The 25,409-nt window shown below is 47.3% G+C and overlaps 1 protein-coding gene across 10 annotated transcripts in view; it reads right to left on the reverse strand.

Moving 5' to 3' along the window:
* The window catches only part of SH3KBP1 (SH3 domain containing kinase binding protein 1), a 334,393-nt gene that overhangs the window by 48,249 nt on the left and 260,735 nt on the right, over nucleotides 1-25,409 (reverse strand). For all 10 annotated transcript variants that reach the window (XM_023249326.2, XM_019823637.3, XM_023249328.2 and 7 more), the window contains 4 exons: nucleotides 19,021-19,128; nucleotides 8,690-8,741; nucleotides 5,823-5,903; nucleotides 2,882-3,041 (listed from right to left, as the gene is read on the reverse strand). In XM_023249326.2, coding sequence (XP_023105094.1) covers nucleotides 2,882-3,041; nucleotides 5,823-5,903; nucleotides 8,690-8,741; nucleotides 19,021-19,128 — 401 coding nt within the window. The remainder of the gene's footprint in view (nucleotides 1-2,881; nucleotides 3,042-5,822; nucleotides 5,904-8,689; nucleotides 8,742-19,020; nucleotides 19,129-25,409) is intronic.

Below are 25,409 nucleotides of genomic sequence, written 5' to 3' on the forward strand. Positions count from 1 at the left end.
AACCTTTGCTCTCCATTCCCTGTTTGCACAGCCTGTATTCTCTTCAGAAGCACTTAGGTTTACATAACATTTTTCTTCTGGAGCGCTGGCTTCTGGGCCAACCAGGCTACTGAAGAGGCCCAAGCTAAGGTCACTGAGGCTGTCAAGTGGCCCCGCTGTGCACATGTGCAAACAGCCTTCTATCAGTCAGGAGAAAAGGGCACAACGGGTAAGGCCTGACCAACTCAATGGTGGCCCTGGTCTCATCGGTTTCCCCACGGGCCACCCTATAGTGGCAGTTGTTTGGACCTTGGGAGATGCCTGCCGAACAACACAGGGAAGCAGCTGCCACTCCGAGAGGCTCACCCGCACTGAGATGACCGCTGTGTGTTCAGCTGGGCAGCCCGGCCTCCCACAGGTGCGCTTACGTGCATCCACCATGGCTGGCAGGGATTCTGACATTTCTCAACCACTCACATGGCTACCCGCCTCTGTATTGGGGCAATATATTGTTGTTCATATTAAGAGTAAATGAGTCATGCTACCACATGGATGAACCTTGGGGCCATCAGGCTAAGTGAAATAAGCCAGTCACAGAAAGACAAATGCTCTAGGATTCCACTTACATGAGGCATCTAGAGGAGTCAAATTCACAGAGATAGAAAATACAGTTGACTCTTGAACAACACTGGTTTAAACTGGGTGGAGCCACTTACACGTGGGTTTTTTTTCAATGAATGCAGGCCAGTACTATGAATGTATTTTCTCTTCCTTATGATTTACTTAATGTTTTCTTTTCTCTAGCTTACTTTATTATAAGAACAAAGTCTATAATACAAAACATATAAACTATGTGTTAATCGACTCTTTACATTATTGGTAAAGCTTCCAGTCAACAGTAGGCTATTAGTGGTTATGTTTTTATAGAGTCAAAAATTCTACTTTTCAACTACATGGGGGTTAGTGCCCCTACCCTGTGTGTTCAAAGGTCTACTGTACAATGGTGGTCGGCAGGGGCTGGGGGAGGAGGAAGGGGAGTTAGCATTTAATGGGTCCAGAGTTTCAGTTTGGTAAGATGAAAAGAGGTCTACGAATGGATGATAGTGGTTGCACAACAATGTGATGTCCTTAATGTCACAAATGGTTATGACGGTAAATTTTATGTTCTGTGTATTTACCACAATTAAAAAATTTTTTACTAAGAAGTAAATGAGCGGGGTGCCTGGGTGGCTCAGTCGGTTAAGCACCCGACTTCGGCTCAGGTCATGACTTCGCAGTTCGTGAGTTCGAGCCCCGTGTCAGGCTCTGTGCTGACAGCTCAGGGCCTGGGGCCTGCTTCTAATTCTGTGTGTGTCTCTCTCTCTGCCTCTCTGCCTGCCTCTCTCTCTCTCTCTCTCTCTCTCTCTCTCAAAAATAAATAAACATTAAAAATTTAAAGAAGGTAAATTAGCTGTTCTTGTGTCAGTGCATTTATACACCCAGTTCGACATGCAATAATAAGAATGACAACAAGGGCCACTTGGCTGGCTCAATCAGTGGAGCGTGTGACTCTTGATCTTCGGGTTGTCAGTTTGAGTCCCATGTTGGGTAAAGAGATGACTTAATAAAACCTTAAAAAAATAAGCATGACGATGAAACTAACACTGAAACACAAGGATGGGGCCACACACTTGGAAATTATCTTGGTCCATCCTTTTGGGTGTATCCCATTATCCTCCTCAATTTACAGATGGAAAAGTGAGGTGAGCGGGGCAGTGACATGCTGAGGCTCACATGCCTATGAGGTGAGGTGAGATGCAAACCTGGAGGCCTGCATGACTCCAAGGCAAGGGCGCTGAGGCCCCACGTGGCTCTCACCATGCAAACTTAACTCAAAAGAACAAAACCTATGTGCTGACAGGTAAGACCTCCAGGCCGCGAGCTTGCTCGGGTACAGGACACCAACACATAAAATACACATGTAACAGTGGAAAGTTCCGGCAACTAACTTGTGCAGAGAACACGACGCTTCTTTGCTCTGTGGTGAGCATCTCAGGTCTGGAAGAACAAAGTCCAACTGTGACTCCTCATCACTGACATGTTCGTCCCGCCAGCCAGTGAACAAATTTGAGTTGTGCCAGGCATATCTCAGAACTCAGGCCTGAACGACGTGTGTGCCTTGCCTTTGATGGTCTCATAGTTTGGAGACACGTACACTAAGACAATATTTGCCAGGCCGGGTCCTTGGTTCCACAAAAGGGCTGTGCAGTCAAGGGCAGAGGGAGCCTGGGGATGTGGAAAGAGGCACCAGAGAGCAGGGAGAGGGTCAGGGGATGGAGCCCCCAGTGAGATATGCATACCTGAGGCCAGCGGGACATCCAGTCTGAAGGGCAGCTGGCTTGCTCTAAAGAAGCACAGGGAAGGGGCACCTGGGTGGCTCAGTCAGTTAAGCGTCCGACTCTTGATTTCAACTCAGGTCATGATCTCATGATTTGTGAGTTTGAGCCCCATGCTTAGGATTCTCTCTCTCTCTCTCTCTCTCTCTCTCTCTCTCTGCCTCTCCCCTGCTCGTTCTCTCTCTCTCTCAAAATGAATAACAAAACTAAAACAAAAATCTCTCTAAAAAAAGAAAGAATAACAGGGAAAAATCCCTGCATTTGAGCAGGGCCTGCCTGCCGGATACCTGATTCCCCACCTTCGAACCCTAAAACCCACGCTGTGCGTCCCGGCCTCACACCCACTGCTGCCCAAGCACAGGAGCAAGGACAGAAGTAGCCGGAGTTTGCAGACGGCTTTGCTACAGGGTGGGCAGCTTTATCCCCCCTCCCTCAGCTGGCCACACTCATGGCCCCTCTCCTGGGTCCCGCCGCCAACCCTCACCTGCCCCCTCACCCGCCCCCAGCGGCAAGAGCGGAGCCAGTACCTGCTGTGGGTCAGGGGACCCACTGGTCGTTCAGGCCTCCTGGGGGGCAGCGCACCCGGTCTGCTGAGAGAATTGGTCTTGGGTGGCCGGGGCTTTTTTGGCGGGATGGCAGGAACGGAAGGCTTCTGTAAATCCAGTTTTGGCTCTCTCTCTGGTCTTTCTTTAAGTCATCGTTTAAAAAGCATAAAGAAGACAGAGAGACCTAGTGTAAGTGACAGTACATAGGGGCAGATTGTGCGTTTCCCTCTCTAAAAAAAAAAAAAAAAAACAACCACCGATGCTACTTGTGAAGGTAGAAGGTGAAAGAGCATCTTTTAAAATTTTTTTAATTTATTTACTTATTTTTAGAGCATCATTTATTCTCTGTCATGTGAGAAAAAGCCCCGTGCAGCTGCAGCCCACAGATCGCCTTTGCTCATGCTGGCCTCTGCCTGGAGGGCCCTTCTGGCCATTGCCCACCGGTGGTGAGGTCCTACTCATCCTTCCACAGGCCCACTCATCAGGCCTTGGCTCCCTTCTCGGCAGCAGAACCCACCCTCAGAGGCAGACTTCCCTGCTCCCTCACCTGAGCCCAGCAAGGCAGACTGCTCAGCAAATGGTTGGTGAGTTTGGTAAAACTCAGGACCTGCTGGGTGTGGGGAGGGAAGAGGCCTGACGCCTCTCAGGTCAGTCTGTGTAAAGGACCATGAGCCAATAAAACGGGGGGCATTTCCAGGAACAAGGAACTAATTCCGGATCCTTTTTGTGCACAGTTCAAACTTGGAAGGTAAACTGGGGTTTTACGGAGGGTTTTTGGAGTCAGAGCTACTAAAATGAAGTTAAAGTCAGATGTGACGGCCAAGTGAGTGCAGCATGACGGACAAGCTTCGTGTCTCCAGTTAGCTTTGCCCTGTGTGTGGTGTAAAAAGCACGCATCCGGGTGCCTGGGCAGCTCAGTCATTAAGCATCTGACTTAGACTCAGGTCACGATCTCACGGTTTGTGAGTCTGAGTCCCGTATCGGGTGAGCACGAGCCCCGCTTAGGGTAAAACACGAACCCCGCTTCTGGTGAGCCCAGCTTCTCTCTCTCTCTCCCTCCCTCTCTCTCTGTTCCTTGTGGGATTCTCTCTTTCTCTGCCCCTAGCTCACTTGTGCCCCCCACCTCTCTCTCTCTCTCTCAAAAAAAAAAAACACAACTAAAAATAAAAAGCACGCATCCATATTCTTCCTTATAAAGATGGAACTTCAGAGGGCCACCCACTGGAGGACAGGCAGGTTCCCTATGTTCGCTGCTAAGCGGCAACCCTGAAAACGTTTTCCATGCAAACACAAACTCATACTGTTCTGGTGCCCAGTCTGATTGGCAAAGCTTTAAAAAGCCCACCAGCTACTCCACACATATCACTGTGCTCATCCCCACACGTTAGTAGGGGACTATGCTCCATCCCCAAATGCTGTGAACTCATTTACTGCCCGTGGGGACCAGAGGAAGAAGGGCCTGGTTGAAATGCAAAGGAGGGGGGATTCCTCCTGCTGGGGGGGGGGGGGAGGCGGGGGAGGGCCTCCAGCAGCCTGCAGAACAAATGAGAGGGGGGTTTATGCCCACCTAACAGGAAGGCCAAGCCTCAGGGTGGGGCTGGCTCTCTGGCTTCCCTGTTGCTTTTGACCAGGGTTTCTGCCTTCCTGACTCACCGTGGCACGGAACAAGGAACCATAGGAGTGGAAGGAACCAGAAGTGTGTGGCCACTCGGCCAGCCAACTAGGGCAGTTTTTCACATGTAAGCCAAGTCCTTATGGTAGTCAGCGTGGAACAGAGCAGGAAGTGTCCTTATCACAGAGCCAGAAACTCATCACGTGCCCATGGGGATGGGGGGGGGGGCAGTGTCTGGTTACGTCACAGCACACACTTTGACCAAAGGGCTATTCATGTGATACACACACAGGGCTGTTTTTTCACTGATCTGGGACACAGACCTGGCCTTCACAATGAGGTTTCACAACTCAAATTTCAAGTGTTCCCTGTGAAAGAAGGAGGTGTAACTTCTTAAGGGCTGGCACTGTTGGTAAAGCTTTTGGCAGACTGATATAAAATATTAAATTTCACAATAAAATTTTGTGAGGCCACCTAGGAGCACCTCCAAATAATCACGTTCATTAATTCAGCATCGCTCTTGTGACTTACAAACAGCTGCTTTTTAAAATGGAATTTGCTCTACCTCCTGCTCATAACAGCACAGCACTTTTCCCATAAAATGTGTGATCAATCACATCGCGGACACCTAACAAAACGAGCCCCCCACAGTGTGCAGATTTCTTTGGGAGACACACGGAGAACGGCAGGAGTCAAACACATGTGTAAAACCGTGTGAGGCGGGTGAAGCTACTTCCCTTCAAAGGACAGTCCTGAACGCCTTCAGGGGACTGTGGGCACCGCGCTGCTGCTCCTGTTTTGCCGTGCCCCCCACCGCCAGCATTCTTGACCGAGTACATGTGTCTGTGACACAGTATCGAGAGTCAAAGGTCCAGCAGTGACGGGGGGATGACAGCTTTCGTTTGTCTGGATGGGAGTTTCTCCTGGGGCACTAGGCCCAGAAGACAGCGGGATGGAAACTGGCTGATACATCCAGGCCCTCAAGAAACTTCCAGTCAGCACCTTGACTTCAGGATGCTGCTGGTGTAGGGAGGGCGGTGACGGCAGAAAGACCGGGATGGAAGCAGCCCAATGTGTCCAGTGACCGGGCTGGTTGTTTTTCATTTGACGAGGAATTCTGGCCCAAAGGAGCACCACATAACCCTCTCTCCTATTCCCTCAGAGATGGGGTATTTAAAAGCAACCAGAATAAAACCATAATCACCATATTCCCCCCAAAAAACAAACTCTGTGGGTAATCTGGACTAGCCCAGGACCGACAGCTTTGGCTCTCGCTGTTCTATTGGTGCCAACGAAGACTTGATTTCCTACCTTTTTCTTCGGTTCTGTTTGGAAGTGTTTCTGGTCTTTCAGGAGGTATTTTTTTAATTTCATGTTTTCTCTCAGTGGTACCTAAGGGGGAAAGGATTGCAGTGATCAGAGCATGTTTTCTCTATCCATTTATTAGACACACCAGCATTTTAAATATTTATCAGGTAGAGCAAAGTCAATAGACTTTTTCCCCCTAAGAGAAGAGCTGGTGTTACCTGGCAAACACAAGCTGCTTAGAGACGGCAGAAGCCATTTCCGGCCTGTGTAATTAAGTTTGCCTGCCTACTGGGTGTTGTATGGAAACCAACTTGACAATAAATTATATTTAATAAAAAAAAAAGTTTGCTTGCGTATACATCCTTAATTTACAAGAACACCATGAATATTTTCTGATATTTAAATGTGACTTCCGTAGGCATCAAAACAGTCACAGGAAATCACGGGGTGTGGGTGGAAAATGTGTATAAAGAAGTCATCCATCAAAATATGCAAATGATGGGTCAATGGCTTTTGCTCTACAAATAAAAAGAAGTTTCACAGGGACCTGGATTCCACGTGATAGCAGTTTTAAAACATGGCCTCAAATCGTTTGCCACTCCTCCCATTAAGAGGTGAGGCCTGTGTCCCCTTATCTGGGATGTGGGTAGGCTTGTGACTGCTCCAACCAGTGGCCGATACGATACCATGTAATTTCCAAGTCTGTGTTACAAAAGACCATGTAGCTCATTCGCCGGACTACTGAACCTCCATGTGAGAAGTCAACAACCCCGAGGCCTGCTGAAGAAGCCATGTGTGGGCACTCTGGCCTACAGCCCCCACTGAGCCCAGCCCTCCAGCTACTCCTGCCGAGGGGAGCCACACATGAGAGCGAACCAGCCATCTCCAAAGTGGGTCCTCCAGCCGCAGCTGGCCCAGCATTCCCAGCTGAGGTCCCAAACGTCAAGGAGCAGAGAGACGAGATGTCCCGGTCGTGTCCTGTTCAAATTCCTGACCCCAGAGTCCTCGGACATAAGAAGATCGTCGTCTTCTGCCAGCAGATTTGGGACGGTTCGCTATGCAGCAATAGAACTAGAGCACATTTTCAAGTGGAGGGATGTGCAGAGAAGATACGCGATTCTCCCTCAGTCCTTTCTATCTGTGCCTGAATCCCTCAAATATTACATATTACATTTCCCCAAGTGCACGCATGTGGCCATGCAGACTCCAGCTGTTCCCGCGCCCGGGGTCTTGAGCAGTGCCTGTGGCCTCAGGTGCATAAGAACACTTGGAAAATAGCTAAAGAGATCCAGCATAACCTTTGGTAAAACTGCTTTAAAAGGAAAAGAATTTGCCTATCATGCTACAATCTAGGCCTCTAATGAGAACGAAGAAGTTTATTATCATTCCTAGAGACACAGGAGGAACGGACAATCCCACTACCACGAAGAATCCAATCCTGGTTACATTCTAGGCTGCTTGAGCCTTGGGCCACTCGGCTCATCTCCTTGGTCTGTACTGTATCACCATAGGCCTCTAGGAAAAGGGTCTTTAGAGAAAAGCAAATCAACAGCCAGCTTTAATTTCAAAACAAAAAAAAAAATATTGATCCGGTGTGAACCACTAGGTGGCAAAATTAAACTGCTCAATGCAAACGAGGATGGGGGCGGAGCAGGAGATATAATTAACACCTCATTTCAGGGCTTAATCTCTGTAATTCTCAACTATGCTAAAGGAATGGGAAAGGAATTTGGGGTCAAGCTGATCCCCCCTCCCACCACCAACTGGGTAGACCAAAAGAGCTTGAAAAAAAATCACTCCTTAATAAATCTGTGAATAAACCAATCTGGAAATTTATTCATACTTTAAATGCTATAGAAATATCACAGTTATTAATGTGCAGAACTAAAAATACCCCTACTCTTCCTCTGTTTTAGTTGTTAATTTTTTTAAATGCCACTTAACTAGTTATTCATGGAGGGATTTCTCCCCATAATTAGTTCTTAATAATTATAAAGAGGAGTTCTGTTGGGAAATATGAATGATCATTTTTATGTATGAGAACCCTGTGTGCAACGAGTTATCAAATGTCCAACAACATCACGTCTTCCTATATTATTCAACCTTAGTATCTGAATTACACAGAAAAAGTGAATTGGACTCTTTTCAAGACTAAAGAAGAATTATGAGGAAAAGCATTTATTGCTAGAATAACATTTTTCCTGAGGCTGGGTAAGTGAAGTAAGTACTGACTATGCTTAACCACATGGGACATGCATGGTGAGGCTACGACCCGTGGGAAGCAATCCTCCCTAAGCTGATCCTCGAGATCAGGAGGGCACAGGCAAAGCAGGACAATTAAGTTTTTATTTCGTCAAAAGCAGCTGATTAGGGACGCCTGGGTGGCTCAGTCAGTTAAGTGTCCGACTCCCGATTTCGGCTCAGGTCATGATCTCAGGGTTTGTGAGTTCGAGCCCTGCATTGGGCTCTGTGCTGACAGCACAGAGCCTGCTTGGGATTCTCTGTCTCCCTCTCTCTCTCTCCCTCTACCTCTCTCTTTCAAAAACAAATTTAAAAAAAAAAAACATTAAAAAAAGCAGTTGATTAGAAATACAAAGAAATTTAAAAAAATGGTTTACACCAAAATAAAGTCTTCCTGGTGATTCTCTTTGGGAGGCTGCATTTTTTCACTGTACTGGGCATGCATTTTTAAAGATGTTTCTTTTTTTAGGAAAAACGGCAGCATATTTCAAATCTGCCCATTGAGACCAACTGGCAACTTCCCAGTTTGGTAATCTGTAGCATTTGAATCTAAGAATCTTGAGCTCTACCAAGGGCGCTGTAAATACACACAGACAGACACACGTGTCGACAGAACGGAAGTACATTACCTGCCCCTTGCTTGATGACAGGAGCGGATGGAGGAGGTGGCTTCTTGGGTCTCTGAAAAATCAATCAAAATGATAACACATGAGATTGTCGGCAAGCCTGGCCTGTCACATAAGGACCTCAGACATTGTTTTCTAGATGCAGTTTGGACAGACCAGAGAAGCTCTCCAAAAAATTGAGCCATTTTCTCTCCAGGGATGTCAGGCTTTGGCACCTTTAAACCAACACTAAAATAAATTCGGTCTGCAAAACAAAACTCTGATGGACAAATGAAATACCATTTCCCCCTTTCTAAATTTGTAACAGCCTTCTGGAAAAGCACGGCTCAGCAAAAATGGCCTGAAACCAGCAAGCACAATGGTCCTCCTACGCTGAAACCGCATTTGCAATTAAGATTTAATCTGCTGAATAACCAAGTGATTCAGAGGAGTCACTGGGACAGCTCGAAATCAGATCTGCTCCGGATGTGGGACCTTCAGCAAATGCAGGCCGAGGGGCTGGGTACGGTTCTAAACCTTCAGCGCCTTCTGACCCCAAGGCTGGCAGGCCTTTTGAGAGGCCCCCCCCACAGAACAGATGTACCCTGGAAACTGGAATGGAGCTTTTTTTTTTTTTTTTTTTTGGGCTGTGATTTGTTTTTCTCTCACAACCTGTCACTCTGTAGGTGACGAGGCAGCAATGCAATCAGTGGCATCCATCCCTGAACCCCTTCCAGGGCATCTCCTCGCTCACCCAGGATCGACTATAGGAGAAAGATGGTCAGGCTGGACTTGGCAAATGATTCAGGGGCCAAGAATCCATCTAGGGCACAATTCTTGGACACCATTCTTAGAGAGGGGAGCCAGAGGCGAGAAGAGAACCATTTCAACATCGACTTCATTAAGAAAAGATGGAAACAGGGAAGATTTGAGAATATGATCCATGTTGCTGCTGATGCTTCTACAGACCCTCTCTGGGCATCACATATCAATGATTTTTTAAACAGTTCCAACAAACTCTCTCCTGCACTCTGAAAATATAGCACTGTGATATCACTGCAGGGACCAGTAAAAGCCCACATCAGTCCGGGGCCCCTACCTACTGGTGCCCATCAGTGCCTGCTATTGTACTAGGGCACCAGAAAAAAAAAATGATTTCAAGTAAAACCTGGGGAATATGAGACCAATAAGGAACTTTTTCAGAAGGCATCATAGCATGTAGGCTTCGGACTCCGTGACATTTCACCTCTGCTCTTTAGTAGCTGGGTGACTCGGCCAAGTTACTTCTAGTACGTAGCGTGGCATGGTGGCTGAGGGGTGGGGCTTCAGAGCCCGACTGATTACAAATCCTGGCTCTTTCAATTCTTAGCCGTGGACACCGGGCAAGTGAACTCACCTAGCTAAACCTTCTCATCTGTAAAATGACAATAATATTACCTCCCTCCTGAGAGGAGGTGGTTTCATAAACAGAGGGCATCAGTAAGCACTGCCCTGTTGAATCTTTTTGACAACTCTGTAAGTAGTGGTATTACTATGCCCATTTTGCAGATGAAATAATTAAGGCTTAAAGAGATGAAGCCGCTTCCCAAAGTCACCAGGCTTTTAAACAAGTGGGGGGCTGGGGGAGTAGCCCCATGCTGTCTGACCCACAGGCGTGCTCTTAACCACTGTGAGGGACCCGCCTTGCCAGAGCACATCCACTAGACAAAGCACCACATGGCCAAATACCGGACACGGTGTGTAAAAAAAAGCAAAGGAACTGTAGTATGTGAAAGTTGGAAACAAACAAGTATCAAACTGCAGCCATAGTATGAGCACAAATCAACTATGTTACAAAATGGACAGAAAGAGAAAAAGACTGCAAAGGAATAAATTAATCGCGTGGTATCGGACTAGTGTAGGATTACGGGCATGTGGGTGCGTGCGTGTTGCCTTCTTAATATTTTTCGGTACTGTCTATATGAGTACAGACAAACTTCCTTATAAAAAAAGAGAAAGAAAGATCCTGTAAGGGCCACCTCCCCCCGCATACAGGCCAGGCTGTCTGCCGACAGAAGGCCCTTTCCCGTCTGTCTGCCCAGCTCTCCACCCCAATTTCTTCCTTTTTCTGTCTCCCTTCTCTGCGCTTGTATAAATTAGACTGGGGACAGATGTGTGTTTATCTAATGAAGTTATTGTTGAAACTCTGCCAACTAACCTTCCTCTACCTCAGGATCAGAGTAATTTCTTATTCACAGAACGGCCAACACCCTGTGGCCTAGTTCTTTCCAGCCAAGCCCCAAAGATGCCTACCCAGTGGATGTCTTGCTCACTTCCTGCTCGTTTGAAAATTTTTATAACCAAGTTCACATGAGCCTCCTCTTGCCGAGGCTGTTCCCCCAGCGACCTTGCCTCAGACCACAGGGCCCCAAATAAAAAAAAAACAATCACAAGTGATCATGTTTTCCAAGATTACTGTACACACACAAAAAAAAAAAATCCCTTAGTGTTGTGTCAGATTTGGCATGGAGCAGACACATGAAGCGTGACAGGGCAGAGCAGAGGGGCACGGAGAGAGAGGACGGGATGTGTCAGGCTAACAGACAGCGTGTGACAAGTGTGGTCATGGTAAGTGTGTGCTTGACGGTGGCAGAGGAAGGAGGCTGAGGTGTGAGGTTTTGTGAGGAGCCCCTGGCACTAGTGGAGGCAGGCGGGGGCAGTTTGGAAAGGACGTAACAGTCTGTGACTGTCTTGTATCCCCCAGGCTTGAGCAGTGCTGGCCGGGGGCCAGCTTTGCTTATTAGCGGCGTGGGTCTACAGGCTATCTGGTTTTTTTCCTTTTGACTTGACTTCACTCTCTGATTCCATCAAACTTAGCCTTCCTGCCTTCTGAGATGAGAAATGATGCCACATTTTCAAATACGAGGTCTTTTAAGGTAATTCGAAACCAAAACCAGGGCCAGGGTTCCTTGTAGCTCTGGGCTGCCCCCCAAATGATTAAAAGAAGATTGCACGTGAGCCTACAGTGAATTTCCGCTTTAAATGCAACACAAGACAGGGCAGTGAGAACCGAGAAGGCAGACTGGGGAAAAGCTGTAGCAAAATGTGACAGTGAAAACCTGAGCACAGGCACTCCTGATTCTCAGATAAAAAGACGTAAGCACATCACTCAGTTGGTTTTCCCCCAAATGTCGGATCATGACTGGATGAAGGACACAGGACGGAAGGGGCCTCCAGGTTAAGCAGGAGGCCGATGCTTTCTCTGTCGCGCTCACCAGCACCAATTAGCGCCGCACGTGTGTGCTCAGAGACACCCTTTCAACTCGGGCGAGTATTTTGAGTCATGAATTTTTAGAGGCACTTGTTCTATTTCTTCTCTTTAAACCTCCCTCCGTAGTGAAAATAGAACACTCCAGATCCAAATTCAGGTGGCTTCAGCCTGCTCAATTTGCAGATGGATGCTAAAAACAGAGGATGTTAGCGCTGTGAGTGATCCCAGGGTCCCCTCCAGAGCTGACAAAACTGAGGCCTACAGGGGCCGTGTCAACAGCCAGGTGGTGGCCAAAGAAGGTCCAGAACTCACACCTCTCAATGTCCAGACTGAGGCAATTCATCACTGAACCACCATTTTGTGATTTCTAGGAGAGCAGAATGCTTTCCACGGTCTTCACATATGTGGGGCGTCCAGGCCTGCGTGTGCCTGCGTGTGCGTCTGCCCGTGTAGAGTCACTGGCTTGGACACGGAAGCAAACACCATCCTTCAAAGGATGCATTAACTAGATCTGATCGCTTACCATTATCGCCAGGAAGGAAATAGATCTGAATGTTCTAGAGTGAAGACAGCAGGAAGGCAAGTTTTATTTCCTGCTGATAGATTTCAGAGCTGACTCTGCCCTCTGTTTGGCAAGCCTGGCCAGTCCCAGGCGAAGAGCTCATCAGCTCAACTGGCCCCACCCCTCCGGCAGGAATTTTGATTTGCCACTTGGCCTCTTGCCTTCAGAGCTCTGGCCCCACACATGTGGTTTGTTGAAAATAACCAGAGAAGCGTACTCTTGATGGCTGGGTGCCCTTTAGGGGGGCTTTGTTAGATGAATATGGTAAGATCCTGGAAGCAAATCTTAGCTTGATTTTGAGCCTTGGGAAGCCCTCTTCCAGGCATCCAGCTAAATTCTCTAGAAGTGTCTGTGTGAGGCTAGAGAGGGGACAAAAATGGACAGTTCCTGACCAGGGCACTACTCGTGGGTTTAAAAATGGTCAAAGGCCTCCACTCTGCCCTTTCCTCCCCCGTCCCTGATAGATTTGGCAACACCTTTGAAGAGTGCAGCTGGGGCTGTGCTCAGAGGAGTTGCCCCTCTGCACCCTAAAGAGTCCCTAGCACAGGAGCTCTGCAGGAGCCACCACAAATACCTGTTCTTGGCAGCGTCTCTCTTGACTTTCCTCTACTTAACCTCTGGTCTGGTGGCCTGCATCCCTCGTCTCCTGGCCTGCATCTCTTGGCTGGGCGCAGCTGGACTGCCAGCCCATTGGGTAGTCACCCAGGCTTCGGTATTTGGCTTCTCCCCAAGATGCTCGCATAGTTTACCCCCGTGGCTCATGCCTTTGCTCCCTCCACCCACTGTAAAAGTGATGCCTCAAGCCCATAGCCAGACCTCACACCCAGACAGAAAGACCTGAGCTCCCCTATGTCTGGAAAGAGGAATCGGACAAGGGACCTGGCTTCTCCCTGCCCCTCCTCCTTTCTCATACTAGTACAGGAGAGAGCAGGAAGTAGAAGGGGAGAGACTGAAGGAAGGGAAGGTACACCTGGTCACCAAATGACCAAAGGACAAGTGATTCCTGAGAGCCAACCATATACCAAGCATGCTGCTATGGACTGAATGTTCATCCACTGAATGGACCCCCTATTCATATGGTGAAACCTAATCCCCAAGGTAGTGGTGTTTTGAGGTGTTGCCTTTGGGGGCTGATTGGGTCATGAGCATGGTGCCCTCATAAATGGAATTAGTGTCCTTGTAGAAGAGACCCCAGTGAATGCCCTTACCTTTTCTGCCATATGAGGTCACAACAAGAACAGCCATCTACGAAATAAGAAGTGGACCTACACTAGATGCTAAATCTGCTGGCACCTTGATCTTAGACTTCCCAGCATCCAGACTGTGAGGAATAAGTTTCTGTTTATAAACCACCCAGTCTATGGCATTCTGTCATAGCAGACTGAACTAAGACACACACTTTTGGGCCCATGAAGGAGAAGCTTGAGACATGGGCTCTGCCTCAAAGAGATGACATTTCAGATGGAATGATGACAGAGAATCATCTCAGGCAAGAATACACTGAATGAGGCTCTCAGCTGAGAGAGTATGGGCGGTAAGTACCAGCAGAGAAGGGAGAAGGCGTGCCATCCAGCCCACGTGATCAAAGCTCAGGGCACCATCATTAGGTCCTACTTGGGTGACACTATGCCTTGACAATCCTCATCTATGCAAGTGAAATTACCCAGGAAACTACACATACAGACAAGGCTGTAGGTGAATTTTTTTTTTTTTACAATGCTGTTTATTAGAAGCACATATTTGTTTCTTTTTGGAAGACTATTTGGGGGAAATATCATCAGACATCTTTAGAAACTAGAAATAGTGGTCCTCAAAAAGCTGAAGGACATGACTAGAAACAAAGAAAATTTGGGCTGAGACAGTTTTATAAACTGGGTTGTCAGATGATGGGGGCTAACGTCAGGGGCCTCCGAAGAACTTGGTAAAGAGAATGTAGTCACAGTTACACTGGCAAAATCCACTTATAGTGGATTAGTCATTGTCGAAACGAAGGAAGAGTCCTCCTTTCGTCTAAAAGTTTGGACCCTACGCAGCTGCTGAGTGATCTAGAACAATCTTAAGGTTGGTACTCAACCGTGATTGGGAATGTGGGAAACCTACTTGATTGTACCACAATGTGTCTGCAGACTGACAATGAACAAGAAGGGGCCGGTCAGCTGTGAGAACAGAAAAGAACGGAAAGCTGCTGAGGCCAAAGGTGCAGTGCACTAGCAGAGAGCATGTGGGCTCAGCTGAATTCAGCACACAGCTGCCTGGGCACCCCCTTCCCTCTGGCGCGTGAGGGGGCCTCAAGCTATGCCTGCAAACGACTGGCTCCTCCTGCTTTCCTTCCTTGCTCTCCCAGAAAGCACCAAGTACATGTGGTTTCCCGTACAATCTGGCTTCGAAAAAGCCAGGCCCAGTGGGAGCAAATGCCCAGGGCAGGCGGGCCCATGCGTTCCAGACTGGCTGACATTTCCGTTCTTGTTGCAATTAGTAAGCTGGCAGTCGGCTCACTGGGTAAGTCTCTGTGAGTTGGCAAAGGTGAGCCTGCATCACAGCCACAGGCATCTTTAGAAATCTTTGACGGAAGGTTTCTGCGGTCCTGAGAGGCAGACCCTCCGCTGCAGAACATTCGCTATGGAAATGCCTCCGGGAACCTTCGCAGCACTCTGGTTCTTGACACGGTATATACTCAGAAGAGTCCTCCACGGCAACGTATACTAGCACAGTAACATTTTCTTCGGGTGATTTGAACAGCTTCTGTTGAAGTGCTGCAGCCCGAGACTTCTTCTTAAAAAACAATCTTTCAGAAACATCTTTCAGAATATCTATTCTATTTCTTTAATGACAATAGAAGTTCTCTGTTCTTGAGAGCCCAAGTTCCCCGTTTTCCTTCAATGATGATGACAGAGCACGTACGTTGATTGCTTCAACAGAGCTCTCAGCATATTTAATCTTTCCATTTTGATATTCAATTTTACTGTCAAGTCTCAAAATAAACAGACAGCCATTGAATCTAGGTTCTCTCACAAATAGCTTACATAATTGCTCTAAAATATGCACCAAGAGATCAGCGGGTGCTCCCCCCACAGGGAATAGTTTGAGAGAAAGCCCCAAAGCGTTTGTCACCCGGTGAGAGAGAATCTGCCGAGCGCTCTCTGAAAGAAAGCCCTCCAGGAAATTCCAGAAGGCTCTGTGGTAACCACCTGGGTCCGCACCGCCGCAGCAACGGGCCAGCCTCGTCAGAATGCTTCCGTGATGCCTACTGATTCAGGAGGTCGGCTGCCGAAGAGATGGGGTTTGCTGCCGTCTACCCTAATCATCCCAGACCGTCCTCTTTTCTGGGTGAATGGTTGCAACCCCAGCCACTGGCAAGACAAGATGACATGTGCTGAAACCGGTGGCAGAATGTTTCAGACTCTGTCATTCACACAGCGCATGTGTGTTAATGATTCCAATCATCTTCACACGGCTCGGCTCGGCAAACAACACCCCCAGCTCCTGACACGCTGTCACCAGCTCACCAGTACTCTGCGTGTGGCGATAAAGGCTGGTGTAATGGCCAGTACAAAGCAGGTTGGCTGGTTTTATAGGCCGGGGGGGATAAAGAGGATGTAAGACTTTACATTTTCTAAAAGCTAAATGCCACATCACACAATCACTTCTCAGCTGCACGTATTACTTTGTCTGACAGGTACGACCATTGCTCCCCCCAACTGAGTTTTCTGTTTCTTAGGGACAAGGTTAAAAGACCTATCAAAGAGATGGTGGCTGCTTGTCTGAGGTTGGCGAGATGCCCATGGGGCCGCAAAGAGCGTGCATGCCTCAACGAGCAAGCTGAGTCTACTCCTCACCGACAACTTCACTCTCTCGGTAGAAGTCTTCCCTTAATACCTTATGTAACAGAGCAGAGCTTCTAGAAGAGTATGCCATGGAATCTCTCTCACCTGGTGTATTTGCTGCCTCACTAAAATAGGACCGGGAACTGTAAGGCAAGGTGCCACAATGCAGGCAACCACAGGCTTTGCCCATTTGTTAAAAGAATTATCCAGATTTTACCTTAGCCTTCAAAATCATACTATATCAATCAGAACCAAAAAGGTCGTAAATAACCAGTAGGGCGGCATGCTTGCTAAGGTTCCTTGGCCACAGGAGAGGAGTCACCACGAAGGACGTGGCATCCAAATGCTTCAGGACACGAACACCTTTTACCAGGCTTGTAAAGATGGCTGAGAAGGGTCAAACAGGCAGTCAGGACAGCCCTCTCCCCTCCACTCCTTGGAAGAGGCCCACCCTCAGTATCCTTTTGGAAAGGTCTGGCAGGTCTCTGTGGCCCTGAACATCAGATCCGTTGCCAGACCCTAAGCCCACAAAGGCAGGAAGAAGGGACCCAATAAACACACGGTGGATGAATGAATAAACAAAACATAACAGCCAGGGAGCAGATCCTGAAAAAAGATGAGAAATTACATGAAGATTATACCATTCTGTGCCCGCTTGTCTCTACGACTATATTTTATAAAGCATTAGATTTCCTTTTAAAGGCTATCATCAAAGTTCTCAGATGCATTTGGATTCCCAGGGAAGCTCATAAAGACATCAAGATAACTGCGTTGATTTGACAGCCTAAGCAAGATGAACCAGAGTCAGACTTCCATCATTACAGCACAGTTTGAGCTGGAGCCTTCCCACACTTGCGATAACAGAGCGATAATTACACAGACCCTAACAGTTAATATATATGGGACGTTTACCAAGCACCACGTAGCTATGCTAAAGCTTTCCTATCTTTTCAACAGTTCAGCAAGGTAAGTACGATTATTCTCACAATTTTACAGATGAAAATACTGAGGGTTAGACACATTCAGTGAGATGACCTGGAACAGGACAAGTAATGGACGGGGCCATGATTCAAGCCCAGGTCTGTCAGATGCTGTAGCCTGGAGTCACAACCATTACACTCTGTAAAGGTCTGTCAAACCTCAACCCTGTGTCCTGTTGTTTCAAACCATTTACGATTCAATCATTACTAAACGTTAGCATCTGTTTTTCTCAGGGATGGATTCTGTCAACTAATAACCCACCACGGCGACCATCTAGTAAAAATGGCTCAAGTGATTTTGCTTGCTAGAATTTTTTTTTTTCTTGAATGTGAGCTCTTCTCTGTTCTGAGAATTTATTCTTCTCCTAAAATACCGTGGGGAACTGGAAGGTGGGGTTGTCATGACTTTGAAACAGTACTTCCCAAATTATAATGTGTCACGTGTAACGCATCAACGGGTCACCTGAGGACCTTGTTCAAACGCAGGTTCTGATGCGCCAGGTCTAGAGCGGAGTCTGAACATCCTAACAAGCTCCAGGTAATGCTGATAAAGTGTGGCACGTGGATCAGCAGTTAAGTGTCAGGGATACAGAAAACACCAGGTGTGGGGAATAAGCCTAGGAATTCCCTGAGCTTATTTCCAACAACTAGGAATTGGAATCCAGATTCTCTGAACCCCAAACTCAGTTTCAAGAGAGCACAACATGTGCGGAACAGAGCATTCTTCAGCTAAATAATACCAGAAAGTGACCTGCGCAAAAGCGTAGAAGGTGTGGCCCTAGGAATAAAACCAATCTAAAGATCTATGGGGCATAACCTTGGTGGGTACCAGTACCGTGCAGCTTCTCGAACAATCACGTGTGTTCATCTAAGCAGTACACACACCATCGACACGGTTTCGTATGCTTACCAACCAATCCATCAGTATGTAGCTATCCTTCATAAACGTCAGCTTCCTGGGAATGGTCATGGGTCCAAGTCAGGTTCATGGTCCAGTAGCAGAGCCCCAATGGGCACAAAGAGAAACCAGTCCAGAAAGGCAGACGGAAGTCAAGTGAAAGCCTGACCCAAGAGCCCTGAGATGCAGGACAGAATGGAAAAGACCAAGGTGCTGCCCCCTTATAATGTAAAGTGCTTCTAACTTGTCAACATCTCTTGTTACATCTCATCGGAGAAACAATACACCCGCAGCGAGGCAAAGATGGACTCTGGTTCATTTAAACAACAGCAGTGGAAAATGGGCCCCCGCAAAGAGAGAACAGGTCAGGGGTGTATACGTATATACACACGGTGTAGGAACATTACTGGCTTTGCTCTGCGTCCTCAGCTTCACGATGTGCTTTTCAGCCACTTCCACGATACTGGGCACTTCACCACCGCCAAGGACATACGACACAGGATGTAGGCGGTCCACTTAAATGGAGCACCCAAGAGGTCTTGTCATGTGGGTGCTTCTATGTTCTAGGTACTGCACCAAGCGCTTTGTACACGAGAATAAGGATCACTGTCACTAGCTGTCATATGAGGAAACTGATGCTTGTGGAAGGTAATGAACTCATTCACACTCTCACCCAGCGTACAGAACAGCCGAAGCCTCAGAAACCAGGTCCATTGAACTAAAATGTCAGTGCTCTTCAATGGTCCACTAAACTCCCCTCACCCCTCACCCCGAGACCCATCAGGGAAGCCACCACTCTGACAGCGTGCGGAGCGCTGACATCCAAGCCAGGAACACTTACATTCCCCTCCTTTTCAAAGTCAGGTGGAAGTAACTTCACGAAGTTATCGGGGAACACTCCTCGTCTGCCGTTGAGCTCTCCTTCCCACCAGCCCACGTCGATGCAGTCCTAGGAAACAGGAGAGCAGAGAGTGAGAAACGGGACAAGCACCCTCCAGGGAGGTCTGACACCCTGTTAGAGGGGATGGAGGCCCTTTCCTGGAGGGCCACTGTCAACCCATCCACCGTGGTTACTGAGACCAGGTCAGCATCAACCTCAAAGTCAGACGGGAGAAGGAAAGCACAAGTGTGCTAGAGCTGCTCAGACTCGAACCCCAGTGCGGCTGCTGGATGCCCTGAATCTAGAAGATCTTTTTTTTTTTTTTTTTAAGATGGGAGGATATGTACCTTCTTCGTCTTAATTTTACTGAAATAAAATTATTTCATTAACAGCAAACATGCTTTAGAAAGTATCACATGCACAAAGGTTCTCTTTGGCCTGTCACAAAGCTTGCGGAAATGAAAAAAGGGCTTTGTGTTGAGAGTCAGCCAAGCCTGAGAAAAATCCACTTTTGGCAAGCTCGTGAACGCCCTGCTCTTCCTCACCTTCTCCTTTCGGTGTTGATGGGGCACGGGTGTCATCATGAGAAGCCCTTCCCCCACCTTACAGAATTCCATGTTTGCTTACTAAATGAATGAACAAATCTATTCATTCTTCCAGATCAAACCTGTTTCCCTTTAAGTAATCCCTATTCTGTTCACTCACTCATCAAATGTTTACTGAGTGCCTATTTTGTGCCAGGTATCAGGCAGACGGTGAGAGCTCGGCCTGTGCCAAGCTTCCGTCCTGAGCCTAATGGCCTCATAGTTCTCCTGGACGCTTAACCTCATGCCATAAACCACTTCCATTTTGCCTCACATCCAATTGGTTGGAAGGCAAGTTTGTTCTGGTTTCACAATGTATCTCACATTTGTCCCCCGGCTCTAATTCCACTTGAACCACCCTAATCCAAGACTCACCTGGCCTACTGCAAACCTCCTCACTTGGGCACTTTTTCCGGCCCAGCTTATGGGCAATGTACACACAGTGCTGTTAATTACACGCCCTCGAGTAAAAATCCGGTTCTCAGAGTGTGATCGATAACTTCCTGCTAGAGCCGAAAACGAGCAAAGGCTGTCCAAAAAGTGCTAGTCACACATAGGACTTTCAAAGTTGCGCCTGAAGCAGGAGATGTTCAGCAAAGTGAGGAGATCTTGCCCAGGGCCCATGGAGAGACACTCATGGTCCTCTACAAAACCAGTGGGCCAGGATGGCTCAAGCAGCAGATGTGCAGCTGGCCCAGGGTCCTGCTGCAGAGCCCCGGAGGGCCACAGCTTATGTGACTCACAGGTGCCTTGCTCAATCATACATCTTAGCAAGGTGAAGAACACATCCGGCTTTGTCACCATTATGCCCCCAGCCCACCACACAATGTCCAATGTGATAAATATTTATGGAATCAATGAAGACTCTTTCTAACCCTAAGTTCTATGATCTCCTGCAGTCAGGACAAGGTAGCCTCCATCTACCTTAACTCATGATGACCGTATGTAAGAGAGGGCCCACGTCAGGTAAGAAGTAAATGAGCACCACCCTCCCTTCCAATAGTGGTAGCTGTTTACAAAGATAAACTAACCCTTTAGAAGAGGATGTGGGTTTTAGAAATGGGCCCTTAATCACAGATGGTAAATTCTAGTCCAGACCAATGCCAAAAAACAGACACTTGAAACATCAAGTTCAGACTTACCCAGGACAAATAGGAGTTCAAAAGACAACATGAGAGAATGCTTATCTTGCTTGAAAAATAACAGAGAAGCCCAGGTAAGTATTCTGGCCCCGCTCATGTCACATCCCTCCCTAAACAATCTAGCATCAGTCCCCACAGAAAGGATTCACGGACAGGGATGGCGGTGGCAGAGTATGATAGCTTCTGCCGTTCTCCCAAACCTGAGAAGACATCATCATCAACAACCCCAGAAAATCTTGGGAAGGCCTAGGGTGTGACATTCCTATACTCTCAATCCTTAGGAATGAAATCTTTCAATCCAGAAGGCTCTGCTTTTGAGGAAATGCTTGGCACCTTTCTCTCCTCTTTTTCCGGACAAGTCCCTCTTCTTTTCAAAACCCAACTTGAAACTCACCTTCAGTAAAGTGATATTGATGAACACTTTATCTTTTCTCTAACACTCACAACTGTGTTAATTTGCACTTCACGATATTCAATTCAACAAACATCTATTAAATGCAAAGTACATTTAAGTTCTTTCTGTAGGCACCAAACATTAAACCTGCAAAGAACATGATCCCTAACTCCAGGGAGATTAGAGATTTATGTGAAAGACCCCCACACAATATTACACAAGGCCCTCTTGGATAACAGGTATCAACCAAGAGGTCTGGTACCAAAGAGGAACAATCATTAACAGTTTTTCAAACAATCTTAAATCTTTTCACGTGTGAAGGGTTTGCTTATGTGACGACTGAACTTCCCTGCACATTCAATTCAGAGCATCTGATACAGAATTACATCCACAAAAGGCAGTTAAATACTGTTCAGTGCTACATTTCTTTTACAAAGCTTCTTTCCAACTTTCTGACTGGTGCAAATCCATGCCTCGCCTTAGTCTCATGCAAGCAGTAGCCCAAGAATCATTGCGATGAAGCCTCTTCCTTCATATGTAAGAAAAACAATGAGGAAAATTTTAATAAGTAGAAGCATATCCAGAATAACTTTAGAACTCATCCATGCCTACGGGGGAAAACAGTGCGTATGACATATTTATTATATCTCCCATCAGTGGTGAATGAATGGCTTGGATGGCTCGTCTATACTCTGCTTTTGAAGGATAACATTAACAGTACTAATCATTGTGTAATTCAAGGTACGAGGGAAAGCGTGAAGGTAGAACACAATCTGTCTTACTGTTCTGATTGGTACAAAGACAAATACAGGGCTCGTGGATGAGATAAGTGCATTCCAAAAAGAAAATAGCCAGTGTGCCTTAGGACACAAAGGAAAGCGGAAGAGGGAACCTGCTGCAGGACAGAAACCAGCCCAGGGTCAGGGTACCTGGAGGGGGCAGAGACCGGTAGAGAACCGGGGCGCTTCTTACCCCCTAGCAAAAGAAGCTAATCTAATGGGAACAGGAACAATTCTGACAGCAAAATGAGAAGTGGAAAAACATCTTCTTCAACAAGCCAGGCAAAAGAACTAGCCTTTTGATGGCGGAAATGAAGAGACAGTTATTCGTAGGAGGGCTGTGCTTCTGGAACTATAAGAGAACAGCAAATTCAATTTATTTGCTAAGGACTGAAAACATGCAGGATAGCAGAGGCATTCAGGGGTAAACAGAAAATCATAATGTCCTTACAGGACTCCCAAGCTCAGAGGCTAGCGGGAGAGGCAGACGCAGTGAATCAATATGACGCAGAAACGCCGGCAGGAGAGCTAAGCCAGGTTTAAAAACAAGTGCGACCTAGATAAACCGGGTAGCCTGAAAAGAGAATGAGGGCATGAACCAAAGTAATGAGAAAGGTCAAAGGCAGGATCACCAAACATGAAGGAAGGGAAGAGGGAGAGTGGGAAGCTGGGGTCATGGAAGAGAATATTCAAGAACTGGTGCTTAGAGTGAAGGCAGTGCCTGGCTCCCAGAGGGCTCCCAGCCAACATCGACTTACCAGCGATGTGAGGCATGAGGCAAGATGGCACCCGTGAGAGGCAGGAGCAGGATGAAGGGACAGCGGGTCAGTGATCTGTGAGGCCAGAATATCATCAGGGAGGATGGCAGAAGGCGAGTGAAAGCAGGACAATGAGATAGTGAGGAGAGAGGAAGTATGGCCAAAATACTGGAAGATGTAAGGGTGACCATGTCATTTCTTTTCAAACCTGGGACATTATTAATAATCATACCGGGACCAAAGATGTAACCCAAGATGATGATCACCCTAACAGATTTTAAGATTCCAATAAGGATGAGGAAAACAGAGCAGCTTCTGAATGAGGCAGGAGTTTGCAGCGGGAGAGAGTAAAAAATCAGCACATAGATGAAAGAAAGCTTCCAGAACAACGATCATTAGAAATAAGCTCCAGTGGCACAGGAAAGGAGAGGAAAGGAGACCTGGACTTGATCAAGAGTTGAGGGTATGGAAAGAATGACATTTCTGACACACAACATTCACTCTTCTATGACCAAGTCCTCAAAAACGGTTTCTCTATGCCTCATCACCAGGCAGATATCAGAGTAAAATATGGTATTTTTCCTTATAAATTACAAACCATGTTTTTCCTTTTAAGGAATGAATAAACAGAGCCTCAGTTGTGCCATGCTCCCACCTCTATGCTCTGCCCTATCTCAGGGTGTCTGAGGTATCGCAGGGAGAGGGGGAAGACAGGCAATGTGGGCTGTCTGAGAATTAAGCGGTCCACGAGTTATCAAAACTCTGGGTCTCGGTTTCTTGATACACAGGACAATTTGGATGGGGTGTGAAGAGCGACACGACCTTGGTGGTCATCATTACTGTGATTCTATGGACTGGTCCCAAAGACCTGGAGGGACAGTGCGCCAGGAAAGCTTCCGGCTACACCCTGACGTACAACTTGGCAGAGTCACCAAGCGCGCTCTGGTGTGTCTGCCTCTAGTCTCGGCGCCACAGATGTTTAGAAAAGACAAACTTGTCTTTTGGTTGAATTGTAAATTGGTGAAAAGATCGAGCCAAAACCTCATCCTGGGCTCCCTTTTGTCAACAACGCAAAGTAACCTAATAGTTCACGGCTTCTCAAAGCTGGCTGCACACTGAGAATCACCTGGGGAGTTATTACAATTCCCAGGGCTGGGGCTACACCCCACACCAATTTCTAGGGGGTCGGACCAGGAAATCAGCACTTTTTAGAGGTTCCTTGGTCCTTAACATGCGGGCTGACCATCAATGATTTGGACTCACGCTTGCCAAATTTTAATGCACATAATATCCACTTCGGCATCTTGTGAAAATGCCAACTTGGATTCAGTAGGTCTAGGGCGGGTCCGAGATTCAGCATTTCTAACAGGTCCCTGGGTGATGCGTATGCTGCTGGTCCATGCACCACACTTTGAATAGTAAGATTCTCAAAAATGGTCAGGTCCTTGAAAATAAGGATCTTGTCTTCACACTTTTGTATCCACCAAACACCCAGAGCATTGCCTGGCAAATATCAATCCTGAATAAGGGCTGGCTGAATGGATGAAATGACGGATGGCCCAACCTTCCCTCAGACTACTGATCTACTTCTCTCAATTTTCAAACACCAGAAGTGAGGTCGAGTTGAATCAGGGAGAGGCAGGTATAGATTAGCTACTCAAGAAAGCTTCACCTCTGTGATCTGGCTTACCTATTGATCTTTACTGAATTTATTATTTGTTTATAATTGTGGAAATAACTTCAAAATACCTCCAGAACATAAGCCACATTTTCTCAGACATCGTAAGGGCCCTGTTTGACTTCAGACAGGAACGTGTAGCTTACAAACGGACCTATCGAACCAAAAACTGAAACGATGAAAACGGGTTCGCCAGCTGGTCCAAGCGAAAAAGAAAAGCACTACGCTCAGCCACTGCTCTTGGTGGCCAGCTGTGCCCACCTGCCCTAGTCCCAGTTTCCCAGAAGTTATCCAGCGTGGCTGTTTTTCACGGTCTCCTCTGATGACTGAGACACCACTCCAGGAGAAAGGGAGTGTTGTACACTTTCAGCGTCCCACCAGCAGTACAGAAAGCGCTGTTTAATATTTACTAATGAACGTCTTCCACGTGGAGCTTCAGGGGGGCTATTGAGAGACAGATCCACAGAAGCCAGAGCCCAGGAGCACTCAGCTTTGCCTCTGCTTGTTAACGCCTCCCCAAGAGATGCAATTATTCCGCATGACTGGGATTTCTGCTCACAATTTCCAACATCCCCATAAGTCAGTTATTAAAGCAGGCTCATCAACATCATGGTTTACGAGGGAAGAGGGAAAAAGGAAAACTACAGGCTATCTCAACGTTAGAAGAAATGCCTGGCAGACCACAGCTAATGAGAGAAGCCAAGGAGACAGCCTCAGAGACAAACTCACTCAAGAAAATGTCACATTCCAGACTTAAAAAACCCCCAGTAGAACAGGTCAATGAAACCAGGAACTGGTTCTTTAAAAGGATAAACGGGGGGCGCCTGGGTGGTGCAGTCGGTTAAGCGTCCGACTTCAGCCAGGTCACGATCTCGCGGTCCGGGAGTTCGAGCCCCGCGTCAGGCCCTGGGCTGATGGCTCAGAGCCTGGAGCCTGTTTCCGATTCTGTGTCTCCCTCTCTCTCTGCCCCTCCCCCGTTCATGCTCTGTCTCTCTCTGTCCCAAAAATAAATAAA

The sequence above is a fragment of the Felis catus genome, chromosome X (assembly GCF_018350175.1).
Source record: "Felis catus isolate Fca126 chromosome X, F.catus_Fca126_mat1.0, whole genome shotgun sequence".
Taxonomy (NCBI): domain Eukaryota; kingdom Metazoa; phylum Chordata; class Mammalia; order Carnivora; family Felidae; genus Felis; species Felis catus.